This window comes from Orycteropus afer, unplaced genomic scaffold, assembly GCF_000298275.1.
Source record: "Orycteropus afer afer isolate SDZICR_OR568_19922 unplaced genomic scaffold, OryAfe1.0 scaffold00118, whole genome shotgun sequence".
In the NCBI taxonomy this organism is placed as follows: domain Eukaryota; kingdom Metazoa; phylum Chordata; class Mammalia; order Tubulidentata; family Orycteropodidae; genus Orycteropus; species Orycteropus afer.
Genome location: NW_006921705.1, coordinates 1,968,145 through 1,994,944, shown reverse-complemented (window position 1 = coordinate 1,994,944; position 26,800 = coordinate 1,968,145). Strand labels below are relative to the sequence as shown.

Genomic DNA, 26,800 nt, shown 5'->3' with positions numbered 1-26,800 from the left:
ACTTTTTTTTTTAGATCAAATTGCTGTTACATTAAAAACAAAAGCAATATATTATTCATGTTTCACTAGGGATCTGATCCATTGTTTGATAGCCTTTATGGGAGCTCTGGTGGCATAGTGCCTAAGGCATCTGATTGCTAACCAAAAAGCTGACAGCGCAAATCCACCAGCTAATCCTCGGAAAGAAGACTGGGCAATCTACTTCCGTAGAGATATTGCCTCAGAAACCCAAGGTGGGATCACTATGAGTTGGAACCGACTCAAGGGCAGTGAGGTTTTTTTTTTTTTTTTTAATGCTATTCTGGAAAGTTAAACTGAAAGGAATGAATAGCATTAATATATTCTGTTCATACTAATGATTCTGTTTCCAATATATTAAATATATTTTTAAAACAACAATATTCTAGTTTCTAGTTCTGCCTTATTAGCCCAACTTTTGTATAATTTAATGTATTTATTCATTTGAAGTATCCTGGTTTCCAGGGTCAAAATATTTAGATATCTGCTAACTTAAAATATTTTCCGAATCCTTCTAATTTATTTAGCAATAACAAAAATAAAAGATAATTTTTTTCAACTTTCCTTTTGTAAGGAACTGAAACACAATGAATATGTTCACCTTTTTATTTTATTTTATTTTACTAATCTATATACAAAATTTCCATGGACCAAATTTAAACAAACACACAAAATATGACAGAATTTTTGGAATATCTGCACTACAACAGTTTGTAGTAAAAAAAAAAAAGCCATGCTTTCTGAATTCTAAATACATATTTCAAAATTATTCTGTTTACTTACCCCAGGAAAAATATAACTATTTCAATTGAAATGTTTTTTAATTCACTTTAATTCATATCCAGAATACAAAATCAATGATAATAACGTATTTGAAATACATATATTTTAATTACCTCCTAATATTTGAAAATGTCAGATATAAATCTCCTTGAACAAGTTTATGTTTTTTATAATGCATTTGCCAGTTGAAATGTACATATATGCAAAAGTATACTTTTAGAAATCTTATTTGTTGCAGCTTGTCCTAAGTAATTATTTTGTGAGCATGATATAAAAGGCATCATATATATTCATATCATCTATTCCAATAGGCAAGGCATCACTGAAATTCATAATGCCACATTGCTTTTCAACAGAAATTCCACCGGAAAACATTAAATATTGATTAACTGGTTGTATGTGTTCTTACTTACTAATAAAGAAAAAATCAGTCAGCTTTACCCTAACATTCTCATACACAAATCTATTTGGATAGCATATATATTCACTTTTCTGGCATTAAGTCAGATCAAAATCATAATCAAGTTCCTCCCCTTCAAGTGTCATTTCAAAGAACACACAGAAGGCACTGCACACAAAAGCACTCATCACTGCAAACCTCCCACCTACTGTGATATCATTTAAAGTGCTGTGTTGTAACCTTCCGAGTTTGCGCCTGGAATCTTCTTTCGGTTTGCATTCTTGCCTGTGTGGTATTCTGGTACCTGAAAGCCCCATGGGCCTCCAGACTGACTCTCACTGCTGCTGCTGCTACTGACTGATTCAGATTCCCCCTCACTTTCCACACCTCCTTCCACAGAAGCTAATCCTACACTGCCCTCCCGGGTGACGTCTTGAGCTTCGAGGTCTGTGGGTGCTTCCACTGCAGCCAGCTCACTTTCCTCTTCTTCTTCGGGGTGCTCTCGTTCTTCTTCTATCTTCTGTTCTTCTTGTTCTTGTTCTTCACGTAGCTTCTCTTTTCGACCTTTCACTTCTTGGACCTCCTCCACAACAGGCCTTCTTCTTGCAAGCACAATGTTTTTCCTTGCTTTTTCTCCTTCTGACTCTGTGGATTCCGATTCTTCTGATTCAGGAGTAGAGCTCTCCTCCACCTCAGACGGCGTCTCTGACTCCGATTCCTCTTCTGTAGTCTCAGATTCACTGAACTCGGATTCTGTTTCGCTGTACTCAGTGTAGTCTGAAGATTCCTCCTCTGATTCTACGGTACTTTCTGTAGCTTCTTCTTGGTCCAGAGTTAGTTTCAAATAATCTTTATCTTCTTCCTCAAGGCGCCTCTGCCACTCTTCACCCTCAAGGTCAACGATGCCTCTTCTATCAGCTAGTCCTCTAACTTTCTTAAATATCATTGGGAATATCCTGGCTCGCTTCCACGTTGTATATGTAGGTTCAGGCGCTGGAGGTTTTTCAATAGTAACAACTACTTCTTCCTCCTCACTAGGTTCTATAACTTCAACTTTTGGTTTTTTAATTTTCTTTGGCTTTTCCTGAAAATTGTGAAAATGCAATTGAAGTGTCAGCTGGAGGATGGTTACGACGTGATTTTGTCCCACATAAATTAAGCAAAAATGTATCTGCAAGGTGATAGCCTCATGCCCGTTATGCAGATAACAATCACAAAATCCTCTATCGTTTATCCCCACTGCATGTAGACAGAGGGTAGTCAAGAAAAAGTAAATTATTTTACGTAGGCTTCTACTACATACTACCAAAATCTAATGTTTTTCTCTTTTTATTCAAAATTTATTTTGTTTTTTGTATTATAGATCAAAAGAGAAAAAATCATTAACATTTGCCTCTTTCCTCTCCCAACACTATACTTTGGTTAATACATTTATGTATTCCCTTTAAAGTCTAACTATTTTGAACAGTTCATGAAATTTGATAGTTTATATGAATAGCTAATGTAAAAATGTAGTCTTTTTCTTAATTTTAAAAGATTAGAGCTACAATGAAATTCATTTACCATTTATCATATTTTCTGGATAAATTTTCCAAGTAAATATCACAATTTGATAATAAGTAAGTCTTGATAAACATAAATTAATTATATAAATTCTTAAAATATATGCATGGCAATATTTTATTTTTCTCTGATAACTGAAAGATGATGACTATATTTTCTTATGACTTATTTATGATAGACAGTATAGGAAGAAAATTAATCATTGTGCTGCAGAATACTTTTTAATATATTTGATTATAATGTTAGTGTTATAGAGTAACACTTAAAAAAAAAAAAAAACCTACTGCCGTTGAGTTAATTTCAACTCATAGCAACCCTTCCTTGGGTTTCTGAGGCAGTATCACTACAGAAGTAGATTGCCCAACCTCCTGTCCAAGGAGTGGCTTGTGGGTTTGAACCTCCAGCCTTCTTGTTAGCAATCAAGTGCCTTAGGCACTATGCTACCAGAGCTCCTACTTAGACTTGTAGAAAATATAAATTTTACTGTTTGTTTTCCCCAGCTGCTTAAAACGTATAGAAGGAAATAAATTAAACTTACATAAAATTTCATTTCCCACCATAGACAAGGCAATATTCTGACCAACATTGGTAAATTTGTATGGAAAAGAAATACTAAGTGAGTTAGGTTTGTGAACATTGAAATGTTTTATAGCCTGTTAGTGAAATAGGGCAAAAAATACTGCTCTTGGATTATTTTCTTATACTAGAAAATTACAGTAACTACCTCTTCCTCTTCATATTCCTCCTGAGCTTCACCAACCACCTCACCGTATTCCTCTTGCCCAGCTGGTGGTAACAAACGGCGACGACTTCCATACTGAGGCATTTCATACCTGTAAGAGAGACTTACAACTTTAAACATTTTTTCATGTGGTCTGTATAGAATCTTCCATGAATGATCTGTTTTCTTTTATATCTTCATCATTCAATTAACAGATTTTTATACACCACTTACTATGTGTAAGGCTTCTTGTCGACTAGTTAACACAACTAAAGAGCAAAATGACTACCTGATGACCAAAGCTTTTTTTGTCATAATGGTACCCTGGCATAACAATAAAGATAGTTGGGTTATTTCAGATATAAGTTTTGGGAGAGATGAGGATGAAGAGAAAGGTTTGTGGCTTCTTAATCACATTTTTCTATTATATCTTTAAAAATCTGTAAACATTTATATATAGAAATAAGTTTTGAAATATTTGCTAGTGGATTGTAAAGAATGTGTTTTCTTTCTTACTTGCTGTTGGCAAAAACTTGAAGCTGATCAGTTGGATAAAATATTAAACATCTCATAAGAAAGAAATGGTGAATTCAGGAATTGAGCAAATATGTTTGACTTCTATTTCCTGCTTAAATACTTTAGACTAAGTTTTATCTAATTTCTGTGAATAATTTTATAGAACATCAGTCTAGAACTCAATGTAGAATTATTGCTATTGTTAAGTTATAGTTCAAGATATACACATTTTCTAAGATGAAACTGATGAAATGACATTGACAAATGTTAATAATAATGATCATTTAGTACCTCCCTATTATTCACATTTACAAACATAAAAAACACAGTTACGATACTGGATAAAAAAGTCTGAAGATATACCCATGTTCATAACTGTAATAATCTTGTCCAAATTCCTGGCCAGGGTCAATTCCAGACTCCATGGATAACTCCTATTATTCAAAAGAAAAATTGCATTTGAAAAAAAATTCTTACCACATTTCAGCTGCAAGCCAGATTTCCTAGAATTTGAGGACTCAAAAAACATTCCTGCCAAAATAACTTTAATTACAAATGTTAAGCATATTCGGATACTTTTCTGGTTATAATTGCATTACATGAAACAAGAATCTGTTATTAAAACTGAGAAAAAATTAAAGCCTCTACTTTTCCTAATGATCTGTTAGGAATCTGTTAACAATGGCAGATGAGCATTTTTACTTGTTCTGGCCTAGCTTAAAACAAGCAATAGAGAGTTAATAATTAACTACAGTTTACTTTATATTAACAGAGCAAATCCATGAGAAGAATTATGGATTTCTCTTCAGCATTGTTTCATCTTCCTGTAAACAATTTTCCAGTGTTTTTTCCATTCTTCAAAATCTATCCTTATGAAAGGATTTAATAACAATCATTTAGATATTAAAAAGATTTTAAGTTAATGTGTAATATCATCAAAGGATGTTTACATTTAAAAACATACTACTAGCTCTGTATTTAAAGCTTTTTAAAAAATTAAAAAAACTGGATTTGTGAGAGCAAAGACTTTTTAATGGTCTTAGTTCCAAACTGTAGACAATACTAATTTTGTAAAACTCTACTCTTCTTAAAAAATGCATATCTTGAGAGATACACATGATATGAGTTATTAATAACTATTTAGTGTAATTCCTTTACTTTTCCTTCATTAATTCCATTTTAAGCAGTTTGAAACAAAGGTTATCCAAATTAATTTTGCAATGGAGTAAAGGAAGGGAAGGAGGAAGAAGTATAGGTATACATGGGAAAACTGTTGGTACTTATTTCCAGGATTAAATATTAGTTATAAGAATTAATTTTGTTGGTATAAATATAGTAGTGAATCAGGAAAAAAAAAAAAAAAGGCTATCCTCTAAAGGCATAAATATATCATAAAATAGCATGGAAATTCACAGCCTGAATGATTGAACTGGACAATGACATTCAGTTTTGTTTTGTTTGCTCAATACAATTTTTTAAAATTAACTTGCTGCCAACAATGTAAATCAGGAAATCAGGAATTTTGGCTTCTCTTGAAAAATAAAAGGATAAAACTCTGTGGTCTTATTTTTACATATCAAGAATATGCTTGGTGATATTACTCTTTACAGCAACCATGTTCTCTCCTGGTCACCAAAGTATCATAAACCATACTGTTTGACACGTAAATCTATAGTTGACATAATATCTCCCATGTGTTATTGTTTAGCATCCACTAAACTCTGTTAATCTACATTATTTCGAAGGATCTTAAAGTCATTTAAGTTGGCAGTTCCTCTAACTCTACTAATTTACTATTTGATGACTTTACACATCCTTTATCACCTCATTACAATGGAATACAATTTTGATGTTAAAATTGGTTCAGTTTATCCACCAAAATGGGTAAAATGAAAAAAAAAAGAGCATAGGAAGTACCATGTGTTAAAAGGAATAAGAAGCTATTAGAACTCTCACACACTTCTTATAAATTTGTAAAACTCTCTGTAATACTAAATTCAAACACATGCCTACCCTATTTTACAATTCAACTCAGTTATATACCAACAGAAATGACTACATTTACACACCAAAATGCATTATTCATAACAGGCAAAAGCTGTAACCAGTGCAAATGGCCATGAGATAAATAAACAACTACTTCACACAACCACATAGAGAATCTCCCAAATATAATAATGAACAGAAATTAGTAACAAGTCAAATATAGTATATTATTGCATTTATATAACTTTCAAAAACAGACAAACTGTTATGTTGTTATAAGTAAGGTGAATGGTTAGGGGAAAGGAAAATAAAATCTGAGAGGATACAAGAAGGGGCTTCAAAAGAGCTAGTAATGAGTGAACTCTATAAAAATTCATTTAGCTGTGCAGTATCATTTGAACAATATTATGTCTAGAGGCTTTATTTCAACAACAACAAAAAAGTTCATTAGAAGATGTGAGGTTGAACAAGTTGAGAAAAATCAGTTAGAAATTGGGGCAAAGTTAAAGCCCAAATTTAAGTGATTCAAACTAAGTATTTCAGGCAGCTCTGGTGGCACAGTGCCTAAGGCATTTGATTGCAAACCAGAAGGCTAGCGGTTCAAACCCAACAGCCAAAAAAACCTATATATTTCATATTGATAATCTTAGGCTTTGGGGACATCTAAAACTTGCTGCAAGAAAACAGATGGAGAAAAGGTCTTCAAGTGTTTGTGAAGTTGAATTTTAGTGACTTTATGTACTAATAAAAAAGGCAGAAAGTAAAATATCCAAGCAAATGCAACTTAGTGAATTTCAGATTTTACAAGTTTACAAAGAAGCATTTTTTGACCTGCATTATAGATATGTACTTTTATTTTTCCTAAATGCTGTTTTTTGCTGCCTATAATATACATCTGGAATCAGATGACCTAAAAATATATATAATAAAAGCAACAAAGGGACTCAGGAAACTAATTGAGATGGTCCTTGATTCAGTCAGCTGCTGTACAATGCTTGATGGGCTAGAGAGGGATAGGAGCTGGCAGAAGGGAGTAATCTGAAGGTTCACTCTTAGAGGATGGTGCCACCCATGACTGAAAGGCAGAGTAAAAATACAGTGGCCATTAAAATTCCTGAGTCTGCCTGAATAAACAGTGGGATGATGGCCCTCTTTGCTGCTTCACTCAGTCCTTGATGGTATCATTTTACCAGGTGAATCTTAGATTCAGAAAATTAGGCTAAACTCACCAGCCACTCCTCGGAAGGAAGGTTAGGCAATCTACTTCCGGAGTGATACCGCCTCAGAAACCCAAGGAGGGGTCGCTATGAGTCGAGTCCAACTTCACCGTACAAAACAACAACATCCTTTTTAAAAGTGATTCTGTGTTTAGAGAAACCCCTTCTGTTACATTTAAATCTCAATTTTTCTGACTACTCAGAGGAGTCAGAAAATTAACTCAGTACCTTATAAACATTTATACTAATGAAAACAAAAACAATAAAAATAAATTCCTTCTTGCTAACTTGATGCTGTCTTAGCACTTTATATATTCGTGAATATAGATAGCTATTTCTTTGAGGGGAGCTCTGGTAGCATAGTGGCTAAAGCACTTGACTGCTAACCAGAAGGCTGGCAGTTCAAACCCACCAGCCACTCCTCGGAAGGACGGTTGGGCAATCATACTTCCGTAGTGATACTGCCTCGGAAACCCAAGGAGGGGTCGCTATGAGTTGGGGCCAACTCGATGGCAAATAACAACAACTGGTGGCCTAGTGCCTAAGGCATTTGACTGCTAACCAGAAGGCTGGTGGTTCAAACCCACCAGCCAGTCCTGGGAAGAAAGGTTGGGTAATCTACCTCCATAGTGATACCGCCTCGGAAACCCAAGGAGGGGTCTCTCTGCATCGGATCTGACTTGATGGCAGTGCATGCGTGTATATTTTTTTGAGAGGTAAGTTGAATCTCACTTCTAACATTTTATAGAATTTGAAATTGATAGTCAGGACCATTCGTATCTTGACTAAGGCCATGCATCTGGCAATTACCATTTTATTTTAACACCAAGTTGTCCAATTCAGTAGCCTGTGAAGCCTTCTCTATGGGTGATTTTTTGCTGGACACTTTATAAACAAACTATGTGCAAACTCTATAATCCTTCCACCCACGATGCCATATTTTGGGGAGTAAATTCCAACCTAAAAAGTTTCTCTAGCAAAGTTAAAATTCTGTTCTTAAAGGAATGCAAATTTTGTCAATGGAGCTAATGACAAAAATTTAGCCAAAAGGAAGAAATAGTTAAAAATGACCATTAGCTTATTTTAGAATTTAGTTTATAAGTCACACCACCAGTTGCTGTTGATCTGCCTCTGACTCATGGCGACCCTATGAAGTGTTAGAAATAGAACTGTGGTCTTTTTCAATGGCTGTTTCTGGAAGTACATCATTGGGCTTGTCTTCTAAGGCACCTCTTTAATACATATTTATTATTCAGTGAATATATTTTTATCACTGTTTAAGAAAATGTCATAGACATTTTGAAATAAAGAGCTGTTCAAAGACAGTAAAGAGCTCTGGTGGCTTAGTGGGTAAAGCATTCGGCTGCTAAGCAAAGGGTTGGTAGTTCTAATTCACCGGCCATTATTTGGGAGAAAGATGAGGCAGACTGTTTCTGTAAAAATTTACAACCTTGGAAACCTAAGGGACAATTCTACTTGGTCCTATAGAGTCCCTGTGCGTCGGAATCAACTTGATGGCAGTGGGTTTGTTTCTTGGTTCCAAAACAGCATTTAAAATCACATGAAATGAGTGAAGTCTGCTTAATATAATTTAATATCTAACTTTTGTTACTTCAGTTCAGAAGTCAGCATTCTTTCTTCAGAATTTGCCTTTTTAAAATTTGGTTTCAGGGATGGTTCTGATAAATAAAAGTTCACTAAGTGAATGACTGAGAAGCTTCATAAATTACTTCACTCAATGACAGCTTGTTTTTAAAAGGAACAAAGGACTTATATGTCTTATTACTGGTGAATGAAGCTGAACTTTGGATTTCAGCCACTAGCAAGCAGTAGGAAAGGGATTTATTTCTCCGTTTTAATTTAAAAGCACTCTTTCATTCTCTCTCTCATGAAATTATGCTGTGAAATTGGCAGCCCCCCCCTCCACCTACATGTAAGATTGACCCTAAAGTAAAAAAGTAAGTATTGTGAAGGAAGACTCAGCGAAGTTGAAAAAAGAAAGAAAAGCGATACCTCTGGTTTAAGAAGACAAGGCCTCAGTAGTTGTTGTTGCTGTCAAAAGAAATTAAAATAAATAAGACTTAGAAAATAGTTCAGGTGGAAAATATAGATAATGATTGGGAAAAGAGAAAAAAGAAGGAAAAAAAAAGAGGTGACAGTTTACAGCAAGTTACCTTGGGAATATGATTCATTATTCATGTGATCGCTACCAAAAACATGGCTAGTTACTTATACTAGAACACAGAATAATAAAGACTACATTTGCATTCGCTGTAACTTCATGATTTGTTAACATCAAATTTAATTACCTTAGTAAGTAGCAATCTGTAAAGATTTTGTTTAATTTTGATAGTTATGTAAGTCATTATTTTGAAAGCATTTTAAATGTTTATCTTATTTTTTTTATAAGTTCAATCTTTTTTTAAATCCACTTTCTTTTTTTTCTCTCCCCAATCACATTAAATATAATCAGAATCACTGTAAGGAGGGGTTAAATACAGAACTATATAATATGGTTGCAATGTATTCACCATCATATTTAAGACATGCTATTTTTCTTTTTCTTACCAAAATGTGGTTGACTTCCATTCAAGCATTATGCAGGTTTTCAGAAATTCTTTGGTAATTAAGGAAATTCTCCTGCCTCAAACTTTGTAGGGACTGCTTCCTGTCCTTTTCACCCACACTTACATTAAGGGAATGCAGTCTCTTTTAGTCTGTTTCATGATAATTTCGGAAGTAGAGTGATTTAACCAGGTGGGAACAAGTTACACAATTCAAATATTGGGATGGCAACTCTTTAGGGAAAAGTAGTTATGTAACACAAACTTTAATGTAAGCATTTGGAAGGTGATTGGAAAGGTTCTGGGGCATAGTTCTACCAATAAAACCATGTTTTTGATATAGCAAGTAGAATCACTTATTCCATTTATAATACGGTTATTAGTGAGTTAATCTAGATAAGGGAATCTTTCAAGAGGATGGCAAGTTGCATTAGAGACACTCTGATCCAATCTGTTATTTATTATAATCATTCCTAACAACTAGTTAATCTTAGAGGCATTCGACTTAATTTCCAAATAATTTAGAATGAGTGTGTTCTAAACGATTAGCCAATTAGGACATACACTTATTTCACTCTCCTCACAAAGAAGTTATATGCTAAACTATACCAGGTTCTCAGTGACTACATTGATAGCACACTTACCCTGTGTCTACCCAACTTCTATTGTCCTGTATACCCAGTATATTCTCTGGAGATTAGGAATCAAACTAACACAACATATAGCCAAAACTCTCTAATAGTCTAATTTTCTTCAGCAATAATTCTTTAAGATCCCATGGTCGGTTAAGTAAGTGTAACTGAAAGAAAAAAGAAATTATCCTACAAAAAGTGAGGAGTTGATTTTTGGTCTCACTCTGAAAATAAAACAAAAAACACAGAAGTAGCACATATACAATTATAAAATAACTTGCTTCAAGTTTTGTAAGGTAAAGCAACATGCCCTATTTTTGAAAGACTGCAAATTAGACCTGCCTACAGCAAAAATATTTTCCTAGTAAACCTGATACAAATACCATAAAGCCCTTACCTCTGATGCATAACATCTCCTGCAAGGCAGAAATAAAGAAATCAACATTAAAGATCTTGGTAGTTAAGATTTAGTATAATTATGGATAAGGACTTTAAAAAAATTTGAAGGAAAACTGAAAAGGTAATTTTTAGTCAAACTTGCTTCAGTGAGAAATATATTTGATGGTATTATCTAGAGGATATATGGTATTATCAGTAGGATCAAGGTTTCATGTCTGCATTACTAAAAATTATTATTATTCCATACCCTCATTCCATATGAACACCAAAGCATAATACATCTATTTTTTTCTCAGTGGTATATAAAAGTACACATTAAGTCTGTTATGATGAATTGGGATAAAACATACTGTACAAAATCACTGTCCTAATTCTTGATACAAGTTAGATACTCATTTTGGGAAAAGATGTGTTTCATAGAAGAAATTAATAGGTACAGGATGACAAAATCATCTCCATGATCAGAATACACTCTTGCAAATATTTATAGGGTTACTTTTTGTCTTTGTGTCAATTTGATTCTAAAAATAATGGCCACAAAATATTGCCTATTCTTTAAGAGTCAGATATATTATTAGAAGTGAAGTAAAAATATTTTTAGAGATATAAGAGATAAATATTCAATATTACATAAAGATAATATGATAATAACAAAAATATAAATAGAATAAGATTTATGAATTCATGGGCCACAAGTTGACTGAATTTATAAAAGAGAATATATTCTATGGAATGTTTTCAATATTGAGTATGACCAATTAAAGTGTTTTCCATTTATTATTCATTAAACACTGAAATGGGTTGACATACTGGCTGCAACAATGGGCTCAGGTATAGCAAGTATTGTGGGGCTGGCACAGGACTGGGCAGTGTTTCATTCTGTTGTGCATAGGGTCACTATGAGTTAGAGCTGACTCAATGACACCTAACAACAACAACAACAAACATTGACCTGAAATATTTAACTGATGCTGTTGGCCATATTTTGTGGAAATAATATATATACATATATATATATATATATATATTTATATATATATTAATGAAGAAGTAGATATATAACTTTTAATAGCCCAACAACAAAAAAAATCTCCATAGGATATTAAAAAAAAAAAAAAAAAAAAAAAAGGAGCTCTTAGCAAGATACTTAAGTCTGTTTATCAGAAAAAATCTCAAGTGGCTAACTTAATGATTGAAACTACTGATGATGATAAATATAATACCAATTTAATTCTGTATTTTTCATTCAAAATGGTTCTGCAGTGAATTTACATGCTTACATGATTCTGCCAATTTTTATGAGCTCCTTCTAGAGCCTTTGGCATTTTAGACACTTTCAATTTTTACTTAATTTGCATCTTTTAGAAAAAATTAAAGTAGAAGACACTCATATTTAGGTTCTAATAATGACAACCAAATGACATATATCACAAAATATATTCAGCCGAAGCTAGTATTTATTTTCCAGGATAGTTAAACTGCCTCCTTTCATTAGAAATATTTTCCATAAAATATATATATGTATTTTAAAAATTAGAATTATACATTTTGTTGCTTTTGACTTGGTTCGTTGTATTGGTTGTGTTAGATCAAAAAAGGAGAAATATTTTTGGCTGTGTACTCAAAGAATATTTATAGATCTTATGTACAAGATATGTTAACTGACTCGTATTATGAAGCCAGGAAACTCTACATGCAATGTGTAAGTAAAAGATTGGATTAAATATAAAAGAGATGTTTTATTTAAAAAGGAGAATATAATAATAAAAAGGTTTATAGAAATATTAATAGAAAAGGGCAGTGTAACTGTTTAATAAGATTATAAGTACCTAAACAAAATTCTTATTTGGATATCCTCTAATAGTTCCTTGATCACTGTTTGGAGATTTCAATATCAACAAATTTTCAGATTTATATTTGCAAGAAGCTGATAGACATTAGCTTTAAATAGACACACACGCATGTTAAAGGCTTACACAGTTTTGAATAATACCTTGTCAGAGTCCGCCAAATAGCACAAGTTCTCATGCATATGACCAGCTGCCAACAAAAACTCCAACTGAAGTTTTTCAGTGAAAGAGAGAAAAAAATCATGTTCAAGAACCCCAAGAAAGAAATTACTCTTGATTTGGATGAAAAGAATTTGAAGCAGATGAACTAATACACATTATTAAAGGTTGTCTTTTATCTGATCTCATTAATTAAGAGATGTCTGACTAAAATCTTGAGGAACGGTCCATAATATAAGTTATAAAAAACCTTTGAAATGATGGATGTAGTGCCCAAAATCTACATTAATATACTTACAATGGTAATTATTGAGCATGACATTTGTCTATATTTTGGAATTGCACTTCTCTGTGTGCAAATGTGTATGCTGTCAAATTTTAAAACTCCAGATTAAAATAAATAATGACTATATATTTTAACTGGGGATTTCAAGTCAATAAGATTTATATTACATGAATTATAGGAGTAACACAATGTAATTCTTGATGTGCACATTTTATATATAGAATCACTATATTGAGAACTTAGTGAAAGTGTGGGTTTCATTAAGAAATCTCTCCTCAGCTTAGGTGAGGCCTTTCAGAATTGAATAATTTGCCCTGTACAATTAGAGAACAACTACTACAATGACAGAAATATCTTCTAAGAATATCACTTTATATCTTTGTATAAAACAAAGAGTAAAAGCCTATAGAAAACTGGTGACAGTTTATCAAATATATTCCCTCTTAATTTTCTATTTGGGAGCTTTGACGGCATAGTGCCTAGGGCATTTGACATTTAACCAAAAGGCTGGAGGCTCAAACCCAACAGCCACTCCCCGGAAGGAAGACTGGGCAATCTAGTTCCTTAGAGATACCATCTCAGAAACCCAAGGAGGGGTCGTTATGAGTAGTGAGGTTTTTTTTTTTTTTTTAATTTTCTATTTAAAGTTGTTTTTATTTCACTTAAATATTATAGGCTAAAGTTTGATGATTTACCCATAGTCACTAAAAAAAGAGTAAATATGAAGTCAATAATGTACTTTTCTAAAAATTTAATGGAGAAGCAGGTTTTATATTATTAATAAACTTACAGGAAAATGTTTATAATTTGATCAATGTAATCAACAGTAACTAAATGCATAGTAAATAAATCTTTGTAGACATTTATTTAACTCTTTTCATGACACTAATTAGAATTTCTTTATTAAACTAGAGGTCAGCAAATAATTTTCTTTGAAGAAGAGCCTTATGATAAAGTTATTATTAAGGAGATGATATAATAAAGTGAATAAGCAAAATCAAATAGCAATTTAAACATCTGTGGTAACAATGAAATGTCTTACAAAAGTCAACAACTCAAGATTTATTTTCATTATAAAAGAGGGAAAGGAAAGTACAATGAGAAACAAATAAAATAAAACAGCCATTGAAAAAAGTAAAAGATTTATCAAATCTATAAGCATACTAGTAATATAAAAGCCAGCCAGAGTAAAGGATGTCCTAAGAAAACAGATGACTCCATATTATAGCACCGGGGATTTATTTTGGAATACTGTATGTCTGTCATCTCCTCTGTTTCTAGATACATAACACTTTACTTTGCTAGTATTTCTTCTTACCAAATACATAGGCATCAAGAAATAACAGAACCTATGAAATTATTTTTAGCTTACTTGTAACATTCCGCATCTATTCCTGGATCCCTAATATAAAAACTACTGTCAAAAAGTAAATTAAACGTGACTCTATCCACATGACAAACATGCCATTTATATAAATTGGATATCTTTCATTCCATATGTTCCCATTTAAAAAAAAATAGAATTACTTACTTTTGAAATAAATGTAGAACAAACAATGTTACTGTGTTGTTAAGGAAAGTAAGGTAACTCTATAATACGAGTTAGTAGTGATAAAGTTAATAATTTCTTAATTTAAAAATGAACGAAAAAAAAGATTGCTTTAAAGTAGGGTAAAAAATGGAATCTTCTTTGATGTCCATATTTGCCTCAGCTCAAAGATTATGGCCAGCAAGAGTTGCTCAATTAAATATGAAAAGTAACATTACAGTGAAGTAGTTTGCTGGTGAGATTGTTTTTCAGATCCCTCAACAATATTGCTCAGATTCTCCAAGTTTTGTTCAGATACAGTTTCCATATTTGTTAGCTCTGAAGGGCAAATAAGTTGAACATTTGCGATGTCTGTGGGTGGATAATTTTTTTTTATTTGACTGTACATATTACCTACTGACTTTTCAATTTCTGCTAAGTTTTTTATATGTTTGAGGATGCCTTTTGGTTCTCTTTGAGGGTTTGCACTACACACTGTTGTTGATGGCAATTGTAACACAGAGGATTGAACTTGCTCAGCAGGTGTCAGATCTACAGTGTGTCTGACAGCTGGTATACAAATACACTCCGTGGACGACACTGAAGCTGCATAACACCTTGGAGAAGGACGAGGAGAAGGTGGTGGAGGAAGAGGAGGAGATAGTGGAGGGAGAGAAGGAGGAGGAGAAAAAAGTGAAGGTAGAAGAGGTGGCGGAGAAGGAGAAGAAAAAGGAGTGGGAGCAGAAGGAAGAATAGGAAGTGGAAGAGGTGGAGAAGGAGGAGGAGAAAGGTGAGGAGTAGCAGAAGGGGAAGAAGAGAATGAAAAAGAAGGATTAAGGAAAAGAGGAGAAGGAGGAGGAGGAGGGATATTTGGTGGACAGGGAAAATTTTCAAAAACATTCTTTTTGGTTTCAATAGTGGCTGTTTCTCTCCTACAGCATGGAGAATTTAAGATGCAAGGTACTGAAGGAGGAAGTTCCAAGGAGCAGTCAGCATGAGCAATGATGACACTAGGTTCGGATTTGAGATCCATAGCTCTTGAAACAGTTGACAAAGTGGAGAATGAAGAGTGAGGCCAAAGAGAGTAAAATGAAGAGTCTGAAGATTGAGGTTTCAATTGTACAGTTCCTTTTATAATTGGAGATTCGATTTGCCTTATTTCCCCTTTCTCTGTTAAATGTGTATCTTCAGATGTAACCAGGGGATTGCAGTTAACTCTTTTTGAATAGTTCCCAGTGCTTTCATTTTCAGCTTTCTGCCTATTGTTTTGCCATTGTTCAAGATCTACAGGTTGTTGTCTATTTGATACTCCCCAAATGAATCTTTTAGGTAAGGAGGCTGACTGGTTCCACCTCCTGTGAATGTTTTCTCTTGGGACTCTCAGAGACTTGGCTTGTCTTCTGGGTAAAATTGAGTCTACAGCATCTGCACTGAGTGAAAAGTCTGAATTTACTGGTTCTTGACCTACATTTTCCACATAAAGGGGATTGTAAGTACTTAAGGAATCCTCATTGGATAGATACGTGAATTTTCTCGCAGACTTGGGCTGGTTATTTTTAAATGATCCTTCTATATGAGCTGGCTTGTGAGTCTCAATAGAACAGGAAGAAAAGGGTGTCACAACTTGCTGATGTGTCCTGTCTTCTGAGATTGATTTATTTCCCCTGCTTTGTTGAAAATGGTAGAGAAGGAAAAGACTTGAAAGAAAAGAAGATAGTGAAATGTAAGGAAACAGGTTGTGACATAGCTTTCATGAGAAAGATGTTTTTATGGTTTTCATTACTACTTCAAATATGAAAGTCCAAACAATGTTAATCAACTGAAGCAAGACATTACTTTCATGTCCCTGTTCTCAAAAAGATAGGGCAAAAAAAGCTTGAGAGCTGTGAGAACATAACCAAAATTTAATTTCTAAGAGATGTGTCAATCTGTAGACTAATTTTTTTTTCCCAATTTGGTTTGATACAGCAAAGATTCTATGTCCACACATAAAAGTTCTCTCATGTACAAAGCACAATTCTCCAAATTGTAGACAGAATCTTTGCTACCTATTTCACATCCTTTGATTGAGGATGCTCCACGTGGGCTATTATGGGTGAAGGATCGATCATTAGCTATATCTGATTCAGTATTTGTCCATTATCTTTCATCTCAGCAGTTGTGTCCCAGAGCTAAAAGTACTCTTCTATCTGGGAACAAGTTTGCAAGAGAATACAGAAAAGGCTTTCTCTTCTCCAGATTAAGAGAACAAGTATCTCCAAAGACAGACAGGAAAATTTCTCTAAGCGTTGAAACTCACAGCTGAAAAATTGAACTTATCCTAGAATCTTGATAGCTAATTATCTTCTATTTGAATGTGATGCTTCATTGCTTTTAAAACTTTATAAATAGTATCAATAAGAAGAGGGAGTATTGGCATTTCACTCAAATACTGGTTCAAATTTTAGTTTAATATTCATTTTAACAGAAAGATTACAGAATTTTGATATCACAGAAAGATTTGCTCATGTGTGGACACAGATTCATAGGTAGCTGTAAGTCGTAAACGAAATGAAGTAAAAAAGTTCAAATCAAAAGCCTCTAATGAAGCAATGAAGCCCTTCCTCTAGAAAGGCTGGGTGATACGTGGATTAGAATAGCCTCTCTTTAGATCTTGCTCTCAAGCTCAAATAGAGTAACAGATTTATTTAAATTATTGCTTAATATTTAGCAACCAGGAAGAAAAAAATAAAAGGGAAATATTTTGAATCTGGTCAGGGTGCCTAAGGCACGTGACTCCTAACCAGAAGACTGGCGGTTCAAACCTACCAGCCACTCCTCAGAAGGAAGGTTGGGCAATCTAGTCCCATAGTGATACCGCCTCAGAAACCTAAGGTGGGGTGACTATGAGTTGGATCCGACTCGATGGCACATAACAACAGCAACACAATTGAGAAATTAGGGTGTTTTTTGTTATTTATTGAAGCAATAAAGTCATATATAAAGCCAAAGTTGTCATTTTGTCTTTTGGTGAAAATAAAGACTGCAAGAGAGAATTCTCAAACATGGGCTTGAGTTATCAGGCCCACCTGAAGAACTCAGGAAGTGCAGACAATTTGCATTAGGCACCAAATACTTTTACCTATCCTGATTTTGTCATGAAAAGTCATTTTCTTTTTCTTAATGTGAAGAGCCAAGGACTTCACATTACGTGGCAAATTTTTTGTGGATAAATTTGTTCTTGAATTTTTTTGGGGGGGGGATGTGGAAAGAATTGTATATATGATGATATGACATAACTTTAGTGGAAATAAGTCTATAGATTTTTAACAAATTTAAAATCCTACCTGTAGGCACAAGTACTATCACTTGGGACACTTGTTTTAAATAATATACCTTATGCCATTTAAAAGACATCAAAAGGAAATGGGATGGGGATGATATAACTTTCCTTAGAAAAATAAGTATCTCAATGGTAAAAGATGAAGATCACTGTATTTAGAGTAGAGCAGCACTTAATCTATTCAACTGCATTTTTTCCCAATGATCTTGTATTAAATGACATTATTTACTTACTTATGCCTATGTGTCCACAGGTGAGAAAGAGAAAACATGTGATAGAAAAAAAAAAAAAAGTTTTAACTACATTAATTTGAGATGATTATGAAAAATACTTAGAGGAACTTGCTTTAAACATTTCATATGTATATCCAAAAAAGGAAATACATGTTTTGTATTTGCTTTGTATTCATTCATAAGAATGACATTTAATGATGTTTTATATAAAATCATATGACAATTATATTGTCTTATTACGTAAATTATATCTTGTAATCTATTTTTACACATAGGTAAAATTCATCTTTCTTAGCACAGATTATTTCAATCCTAAAACAGAAATTTTAAATACAATTCTAACAATTGCATCTATGTCTGAATTCTGAAAAATTTATTTTTCTTCATTAGTTTTTACAGCAGAAAGAGACATTTATTTGAAAGAAAGTAAATATACAAGTACTATGGTGACAGAGTAATTATTGAATCTATATGAAGTTATCATTTACATTATAAAGCTATTTTTAATTTTCATTTTTTTTTTCAAAATGAACTTTGATATTTGTTTTCTTTTAAAATAACTGAAGATATAGTTATTTTTCTAGGAACCTATAATTAGATTCCCTGTAAAGATTTTTTGAATAATAAAATAATTAAATCTGGTAAGATAATTAATTGTATAGAACTTAAAGCGTTTCAATAAGTACATATATTATATATACATATATTATAATCATAAAAATCCTCTTATCTACAATAACTTTCAATTAAAAAATCAAAATCCTGAAGAGTGGATTTGAAAATTACCTGAAGGGTTATTTTGAAAATTACCACCATCAAACTATTTTGATTCCAGATGGTATCAGTGTATCTACTTTTGTTAATTAAAGTAAGTATGTATTACTCATTTATTTCATATATAAACACATTAACCTTATGCATTATTATTATTTTTTTTTACTTTTTAAACATTTTGACTAGAGAGAGGTTGTTAACATGATTAAAGAAAATCAAAACATATTGGCTCAATTCCTACATTCACCAATAGTTAAAAAATAGACCATTGTTTTAAAGTTATGGAGAAAAGAGAACAAAATTAATTTGAAGCATTAATCCTGTATTATATTACTATTTTTAATAAAAAAAATAATTGGAATGGTAGGCATTTAACTTCTTTAAATTCAGTTTTAAAATTAAAATACATAGACATTGAAATCAATTTAAACATTTTTAAAATCATTCTTATATAAAATGTCATATGCTTGCTTAATATTATTAATATGGAAAGTAATACTGGAACATCTGTTTAAAACTAGATTTCCCACTAATAGGTGAATTTCAAAATTTTTGAGGCTTGCTTTATTCCACTGATAAATGCCACAAATGTAACACAAAAGAACAATGTTTTAGTTCCCTTATTCCATGAAATTCCAGTTAGCAGAAGATTTCCTGGATTTAATCTAATCATATTCAAATTTTTATCATCTTCTTGGTTGTTCTACATTCCATATCCAGAAGTAGTTACTTTTGACTTTTTGTTTTTCAGGTATGTTAAATATGTTAAACATATCCAAAAGGAATTGATGATGAGAGTAGCAGCATTATAGAAACAGCTGTGAAGTCTTTTAACAAGCTAAAAGTCTCTCTCAAAAAATTATGGATTACTACTGCTTAGGGGGGAGCTCTGGTAGCATAGTGGCTAAGACACTTGCCTGCTAACCAGAGAGCTGGCGGTTCAAACCCACCAGCCACTCCTCGGAAGGAAGGTTGGGCAATCCTACTTCCGTAGTGATACTGCCTTGGAAACCCAAGGATGGGTCGCTATGAGTCGGGTTTGACTTGACAGCACATAACAACAACAACAACAACTGCTTAGAGATCCAAACAAGGAGCTCTGGTTGCACAGTGGTTAAGGCATTATATTGCTGACCAAAAGATTGGCAGTTGCAACCCACCAGCCACTCCAGGACAAAAAGATGAGGCTATCTGCTTTCACAGAGATTTACAGCCTCAGAAACCCTAGAAGGAAGTTCTGCTCTGTCCAATAGGGTGAGTGTGAGTTGGAATCTACATGGAAGGCAGTGCTTATTTTGGGTTTTGGTTAGAGATCGAAATAGTGTAGAAGTATTAAGCTATCACAGCAGACTGTTTCAAGACTAATATAATGAAAAGAGCAGTCTTTAAGTGATTAAGCATTTAAGACATGGATTCTTTTTAAATTCAGATTTTATTTACCCTATAATAGCCTACAATAGTATCTTGGAAAAGTCCATGATTTTTAAACCACAGAAATGTTCTTTGATAATCATACCAGGGGTTGTTTTTTTGTTCCCAAATCAGGAATATATATTTTCTTATTGTGCTTTCTTCTCCTCCTATTTTTTTTTTTTTAATAATTAGCCTTCCTGCTCCTCAAAAATAATCTATTTGTTAAGTTTATGGAAAAAATGACTGCATGAACCTGAAGTCTGAAAATCTAAATATAATAATATTCAAGGAACTCATCTGCAAATGTCTCCTAAAGTTGAATACTGTTTTTCTCTCAGTTTCTTTTGATTTTTTTTTTTCTTGCTTTTACTGTTCAACTTGACTTTTCTAAGGTTCTCAGCATTTTTCTGTTGAGAACAGAAAATAATCAAAGGAAGGTGAAAGCTGCATTTCCGTCTCAGGTTTAATACTCACCACACAGGATCCATTAAAACCCATCTAGCTCTCAAAGTTCCAGAAGTGTCTACTTACATTGTGCTGTCCCCAAGTTCTTCATAGAGATGGGCCCCCGGAGGTGGCGGTGGCGGTGGTGGGGGCGCTGCCACTGGGGTAGGAGCAGGCGCAGCTGGTTTGGCCGCAGGTAAAGCAGCCTGGATTCGTGCTGTCTTGGTGCACTCAGCTTGGCGGCTTTAGTAAAGTAAGGATGTTTTGTAAAATTCATTTTAGAAATTATGTGCTTAATATAATGAGCTAACTTTTAATAGTATTCACTGCCGTGGAGTCGATTTCCACCCATAATGACCCATCCTTGGGTTTCTAAAGCAGTATCACTACGGAAGTAGATTGCCCAACCTTCCTTACAAAGAGTGGCTGGTGTGTTTGAACTGCCAGTCTTTTGGTTAGCAGTCAAATGTCTTATGCACTATGCCACCAGAGCTCCTAACTTTTGATAATAAGACCCAATTATCAGTGACCAACTTTTTAAAAAGTGTTTTATGCAGATATTTGAACTTACAAATAGATATAATTACAAATGTATCTTCATAGGGTATCATTTATACATACCCTCCTCCTTAGTCCTTTAGGAGTTCTGGAGGGGCAGTGGTCAAAGCATTTACCTGCTAATCAAAAGGTTGGCAGTTCCAACCTACCAGCCCCCTTTGAGAAAGAAAGTTGAGAGTGTCTGCTTCTGGAAAGATTCATAGAAATGGAAACCCTTGGAGCAGTCCCACTCTGTCCTACAGGGTCGCTATGAGTTGGGATCAACCAGATAGTAGTAGTGGGTTTGGTTTGAGTGGTTTAGCTCTTTAAAATATTTACCCACTTAATAAGGGCCAGAATTCCATAAAAATATTTGTAAATTAAAGTGAATGACAATGTTACTCAAAAGGAGAAGGCACAATATTTATAAAAAATGTGATTGGTATTGGAAGTTGTTTAATGGATTTGTTTTATGAGATATATAGAACATAAATATTTTTCCTCTAATATTAGTCTTCTCTCTACTTATAAAACTTTATATTTTTTGAAACTCACCTACAACGAGACAGTGTAGGTGTGCATGTTTGGGAGGGAGATTTGGTTAAGCTTTTCTATCCCTTGATTTCTAGGGATGCCTGCAATTCTCGCATTAGAACTTAGCTGCTGTTTTTGTATGTCCTGTACACTGATTGTTAATGCCTTCCTCAACACCAAGGTCTCAAAGGGTAGAAACCATCAGACAAAACTTTTTCTCATTTCTTCCAGTTATATCCAGTTGTGTGAAATCAGGTCAGTTCTATATATAAAAAACCACAAGGTTTTGAACCTAAAAGTGTATACTTACTAAGAATACAAAACAACAAGACATACTTCTGGGCAGGCTGACTACTTAATGAATATTATCTGGGTTTCTCTTTTTGTATTACATAAAATGACGTATAAAATATTAAGGATAAATAAAATACTTACACTTTAAACCTATGTGAGGAAGCAAGAATAAAGAAAAGAGAAATCTACATTAGAAATATTACCTTTATAATATGCTAACATTTCCTTTATTCTAAATTATAAATAACTTATTGGCTGAATTCATAATGGCACAGAGTTAATGACACAGTAGGGAAACTAAGTGTTTCAATTCGGAAAGTGATAAGTGGTGAGTGCTTTATTATTACTGTCACTGCCATATAAGCTGTTACAACATTCATAACAGGAAAACAAAGAAATGAACTAAATGGGTTAAGAAAAACTGGATTAAAACAAGGATGTGTGAATTTCAACTATGACAGAAAAATGGGATATTAAAGATGATCCTATCTTTATAATTGGCTTCTTGGTTTCTTCTGCTTGAAGAATATTAAAGCAGTGGAGTCACGCAGCAAGTTCTGATTATACTCTTGGCCTCCCTTTGAAGCTGAAGCTACAATTGGAAGGTGCCACTCCTGGGTAATTAATTCATGACATTTCTTTTCACATTTGGCTTCTTACATTTCCATGCACAGCAAATTTCAAAGACAAATCTCAATATAAAAGAATAAACATCTTTTCCAATCTTATTTACAAGCAGAATCTGAAGGTACAAAAGTTAGTTTTTAAATATTAGAATTTTACTTTGAAACATGAGCAGTACAAAACTCATTTTGTTTAATTCCATTCAGCTGAAAAAAAGAGTACTTAAAATTAATTCATTGGGTTTTAAGCTGATTACTGAGCTAAAAGAGAATTAAGTCATGTTTCTAAAGACAAAAAGTTTAAGTATTGAGCATCTTAATTTTTGGTCAATTTTAGACCACAGTGTATAATACCTAGGATGATTCCATTTTGATCATTGCATGGTGTACTAAATATAAGAAGCTTTCTCATTGATTTTATTGCTGACAGGATATAATAGAGCAGATTGAGGAAATAGTTGAATGAAAAGGGATAAATGGTAATACATAATAGATTTAATTTGAAAATTAATATTGAGTTGATGGCTTAATCATTTAAAATGCATTGTCCAGTATTAAGTTTAGTTCATAGGCTTTAAATTGGGCATATGAATTGATTTGTTAAGGACCCAATACATCAACCTGAATGTCATATTTGCAACTTCATATTGCTTTTGTGATAGAAAATATTACTATAGTGTCTTCTTGCAGAGCATAGTTTTCGGACTTTCAGATTAGAAACACATTACTTAATTCAAAAATACAAATAAAGAAATTTCCAGTGTTTGAGGAAAAAGATGCCATTTTAAGAATGCGTAAGGATTCTTTCAGTACTTCCCCCATAGGGATCTTAAGTGATAAATAGCAGCTCTATCATTATGTCTTACTGTTTGTAACAGCAAGAAATTTATATGATTTATGATTCCTGTCTATTTATTTACCCTTTGTGCCACCCTCAGGGCCTTTGATCTTCTTAACTCTAGTCCCTATTTTTTTTTACCAATCATTTCCAATTGGAATACAGTTTTAACGGGTAATCCTCAATTACAAAAATTCTTTATACCTGGAGTCATATAAAAAATAGATTTTTAGTCTGCCTCAAAAATACATGTTTAAATTAGCTGTAAATTACTTGACTACTTTTGAGGGTCTAAGTAAGTAAAATATGATATATTTTAATGATTATATTTGAGCTTGGGAACCAGACAAATTAAGGGTCCTATACAACCTAGGAGATATTATTGTGTAGGCACTGGCAAAGTGACCTAGGATGGAAGAAACCATGTGGAAAATTACGTATGCTGTGTTATGATTTTAAAATGATTTTACCCACACGGTGACCATCTGCACAAAGGTAAATTTAACAGTATGAATAAAAACCTATCATGACAATGTAGGAAGGTTACAGATCTTCCTTTGGAACTGGGTGAAGTGGAAAAACTACCTTTTCCCCCAGGATACCTATTACCTTCTCTCCCAAGACTGCTTGATAAAAACATTAACAAAGCCATTGAAGCTAACATAATACTCTTTTTGGATATGAACATATAACGAGATCAGGAACATTGAGCCAAATGTGAAAAATGAATCAAAAGACTATTGTTTTCCATTTGAAGAAAGCAATTTGGTACAAGGATAGAGTGACCCCAGAATTATTGCATTACCAATGTTTTACAGCTACAAATTCATGTTACCAGAGATAACCCATTCTTGAGGAGCTACCGAATTCTACCATCTATGAGTACTTACTGTCTGTAGCTGACCAAAACCACCAAGATGGCCGGAATGCAGCAGAGGATGATGATGAAGGCCAGGGCCAGCAGGGCTCCTTCTGTGTAACCCAGACTTTCTCCTCGTTTTTTGATGCTGGTCACTGCCTCCGGCGTCCGGATCTCCAGAATGCGTCCTCCTTCCCCGTAGTATGGCTGAAAGTCCTTATTGATATCCAGCAGTTTGCCATCCAAAAATCTTATTGTTAGATAAATAATAAAATCAGTGTTATCAACAAATATCCTGGTCTTCTTTTTAATAAAATCCTTTAATATTTTCTTTAGTTGAAATATAATAAGTGTTAGAAATCTTATTATAAGTAATAGTGGAAAATATATATTGTAAAAAAGATCTACATACTTACATAATCATATCAGTGATATTAATAACAAAGACCCTTGCTTAATAAACTTAGAAACTTGAGAAAACTTAATATTTTTGAACCTTATGTCACTGTGTTGAGATTATTTATATTAAGCTGAGACAGAATAATATATATACATATAACTTATTACATAAATATGAATAACTTAAGCTATAAAACATAGTTTACAAATTATACTCATGCATTTTATCTGTATCTCTGTGGATCTTTGGGAAAATCCTATAAAATAGAACATTATTTCCTATCAGTAAAACTGATTTACTGCTGTACACTTTGGAAACAAATCCAAGACATCAACCCTAGTTTTCAGTATCAGAGTCTAAATTCGTTTTTCACCACACCATCTTAAATGTCCAAACCCACTGCCAATGAGCTGATTCTGACTCACAGCAACCCTATAGGACAGAGTAGAACTGCTCCATAGGGTTTCCAAGGCTGTAAATCTTAACACTGCAGACTATATCATCTTTCTCCCATGAAGAAACTAACAGGTGTGAACTCCTGGTTACCTTTTGGCTAGCAGCCAATGCTTTAACCACTACACCACTAGAGATCTTTTCTTAAATCTCTGCACTCTCAAATTTCAAATGAAAATATTTTATAGCAAACACTGAACAATAACCAAAAAAAAAAAAAAAAAAAACCGTAACACGTGGAGACTACAGAAATGATAGCACATCAGTGCAGTCAGAAAGACAGGAAATTTTTGATAAGTTTAACCCAGAAGTTGCTGCAAAACCTTCTTCTAATTGATGAACTTCCATCTAAGGGCAATATGTTGGGGAGGATAATGAAGTAATTATTGTTATTTAATCTTATTTGATGGATACATCTTGTTGTATATTTTATACTGTGATGAACAGGTAATGTATTTTTTCAAAATTCCTTGGGAATTTAGGAATATCAAAAACTACGACCAAACCCACTGCTGTGGAGACAATTCTGATTCATGTTGTTGTTACGTGCCGTTGAGTCAGACCTGACTCACAGCGATCCCTCCTTGGGTTTCCGAGGCGGTATCACTGAGAAAGTAGGTTGCCCAACCTTCCTTCCGAGGAGTGGCTGGTGTGTTTGGACCGCCAGCCTTCTGGTAAGCAGTCAAGTGCCTTAGGCATTATGCTACCAGAGCCCTAAAGGATACAGTAGAACTGCACCATACGGTTTCAAGGCTGAAATCTTTATAGAAGAAGGCTGTTACATCTTCCTGTCACAGAGCCACTGGTGGGTTCAACGATCAACCTTTAGGTCAGCAGCCCAGCACTCAAGCACTGTGTCACAAGTGTTCATTGAACGCACAAATAAAAATACAAAAATGAAACCCACAGAAATCAAGTCAGCTCTGACTTATAGCAACCCTATAGGACAGAGTAGAACTGTCCCCTAAAGTTTCCAAGACTGTAAATCTTTAAGGAAGCAAATTATCTCATCTTTCTCCCATGGAGTGGCTGGTGGCTTCAAAATGTCAGACTTTATCCTAGATACTGATGCAGCAGTTGTGTTCTTAATACATAGGAAAACCAAACAAGAGTTTGATTTCAAATTATATAAGATTTTAACTTATAAAGGTCAAATGTCTAACTATCAAAAGTTGAAAATCAAGAAAGTTCGGAAAAAGAAAAATCACCCATAGCCCTAGAACACAAGTATATAGCTGTTAACGTTTTGGCATACTTCTCTTGGCATTTTCTTTTGTTATAAATATTTTTATATATTTGTGATTATATAGCATGTATAAAGTAAACTGGATTATTTTAGAAATACATTTCTTAAGTCAAAAAGTTACATGCTATTGCACAGACCCTCTTCAACAAAGAAAAGGGAAACCAATTAACACAGACACAGAAGATAATCTTGGACCCCTGAGCCTTGA

General features: G+C 33.5%; 1 protein-coding gene across 1 annotated transcript in view; it reads right to left on the bottom strand.

Moving 5' to 3' along the window:
• Positions 1-1,421: 1,421 nt before the first annotated feature.
• The window catches only part of PCDH15 (protocadherin related 15), a 1,158,626-nt gene continuing 1,133,247 nt past the window's right edge, over positions 1,422-26,800 (bottom strand). The window contains exons 31-36 of the mRNA XM_007944018.2: positions 24,525-24,743; positions 22,315-22,323; positions 20,896-21,051; positions 18,178-18,183; positions 3,489-3,597; positions 1,422-2,285 (exon numbers count right to left, since the gene is read on the bottom strand). Of these exons, the coding sequence (XP_007942209.1) occupies positions 1,422-2,285; positions 3,489-3,597; positions 18,178-18,183; positions 20,896-21,051; positions 22,315-22,323; positions 24,525-24,743 (1,363 nt within the window). The remainder of the gene's footprint in view (positions 2,286-3,488; positions 3,598-18,177; positions 18,184-20,895; positions 21,052-22,314; positions 22,324-24,524; positions 24,744-26,800) is intronic.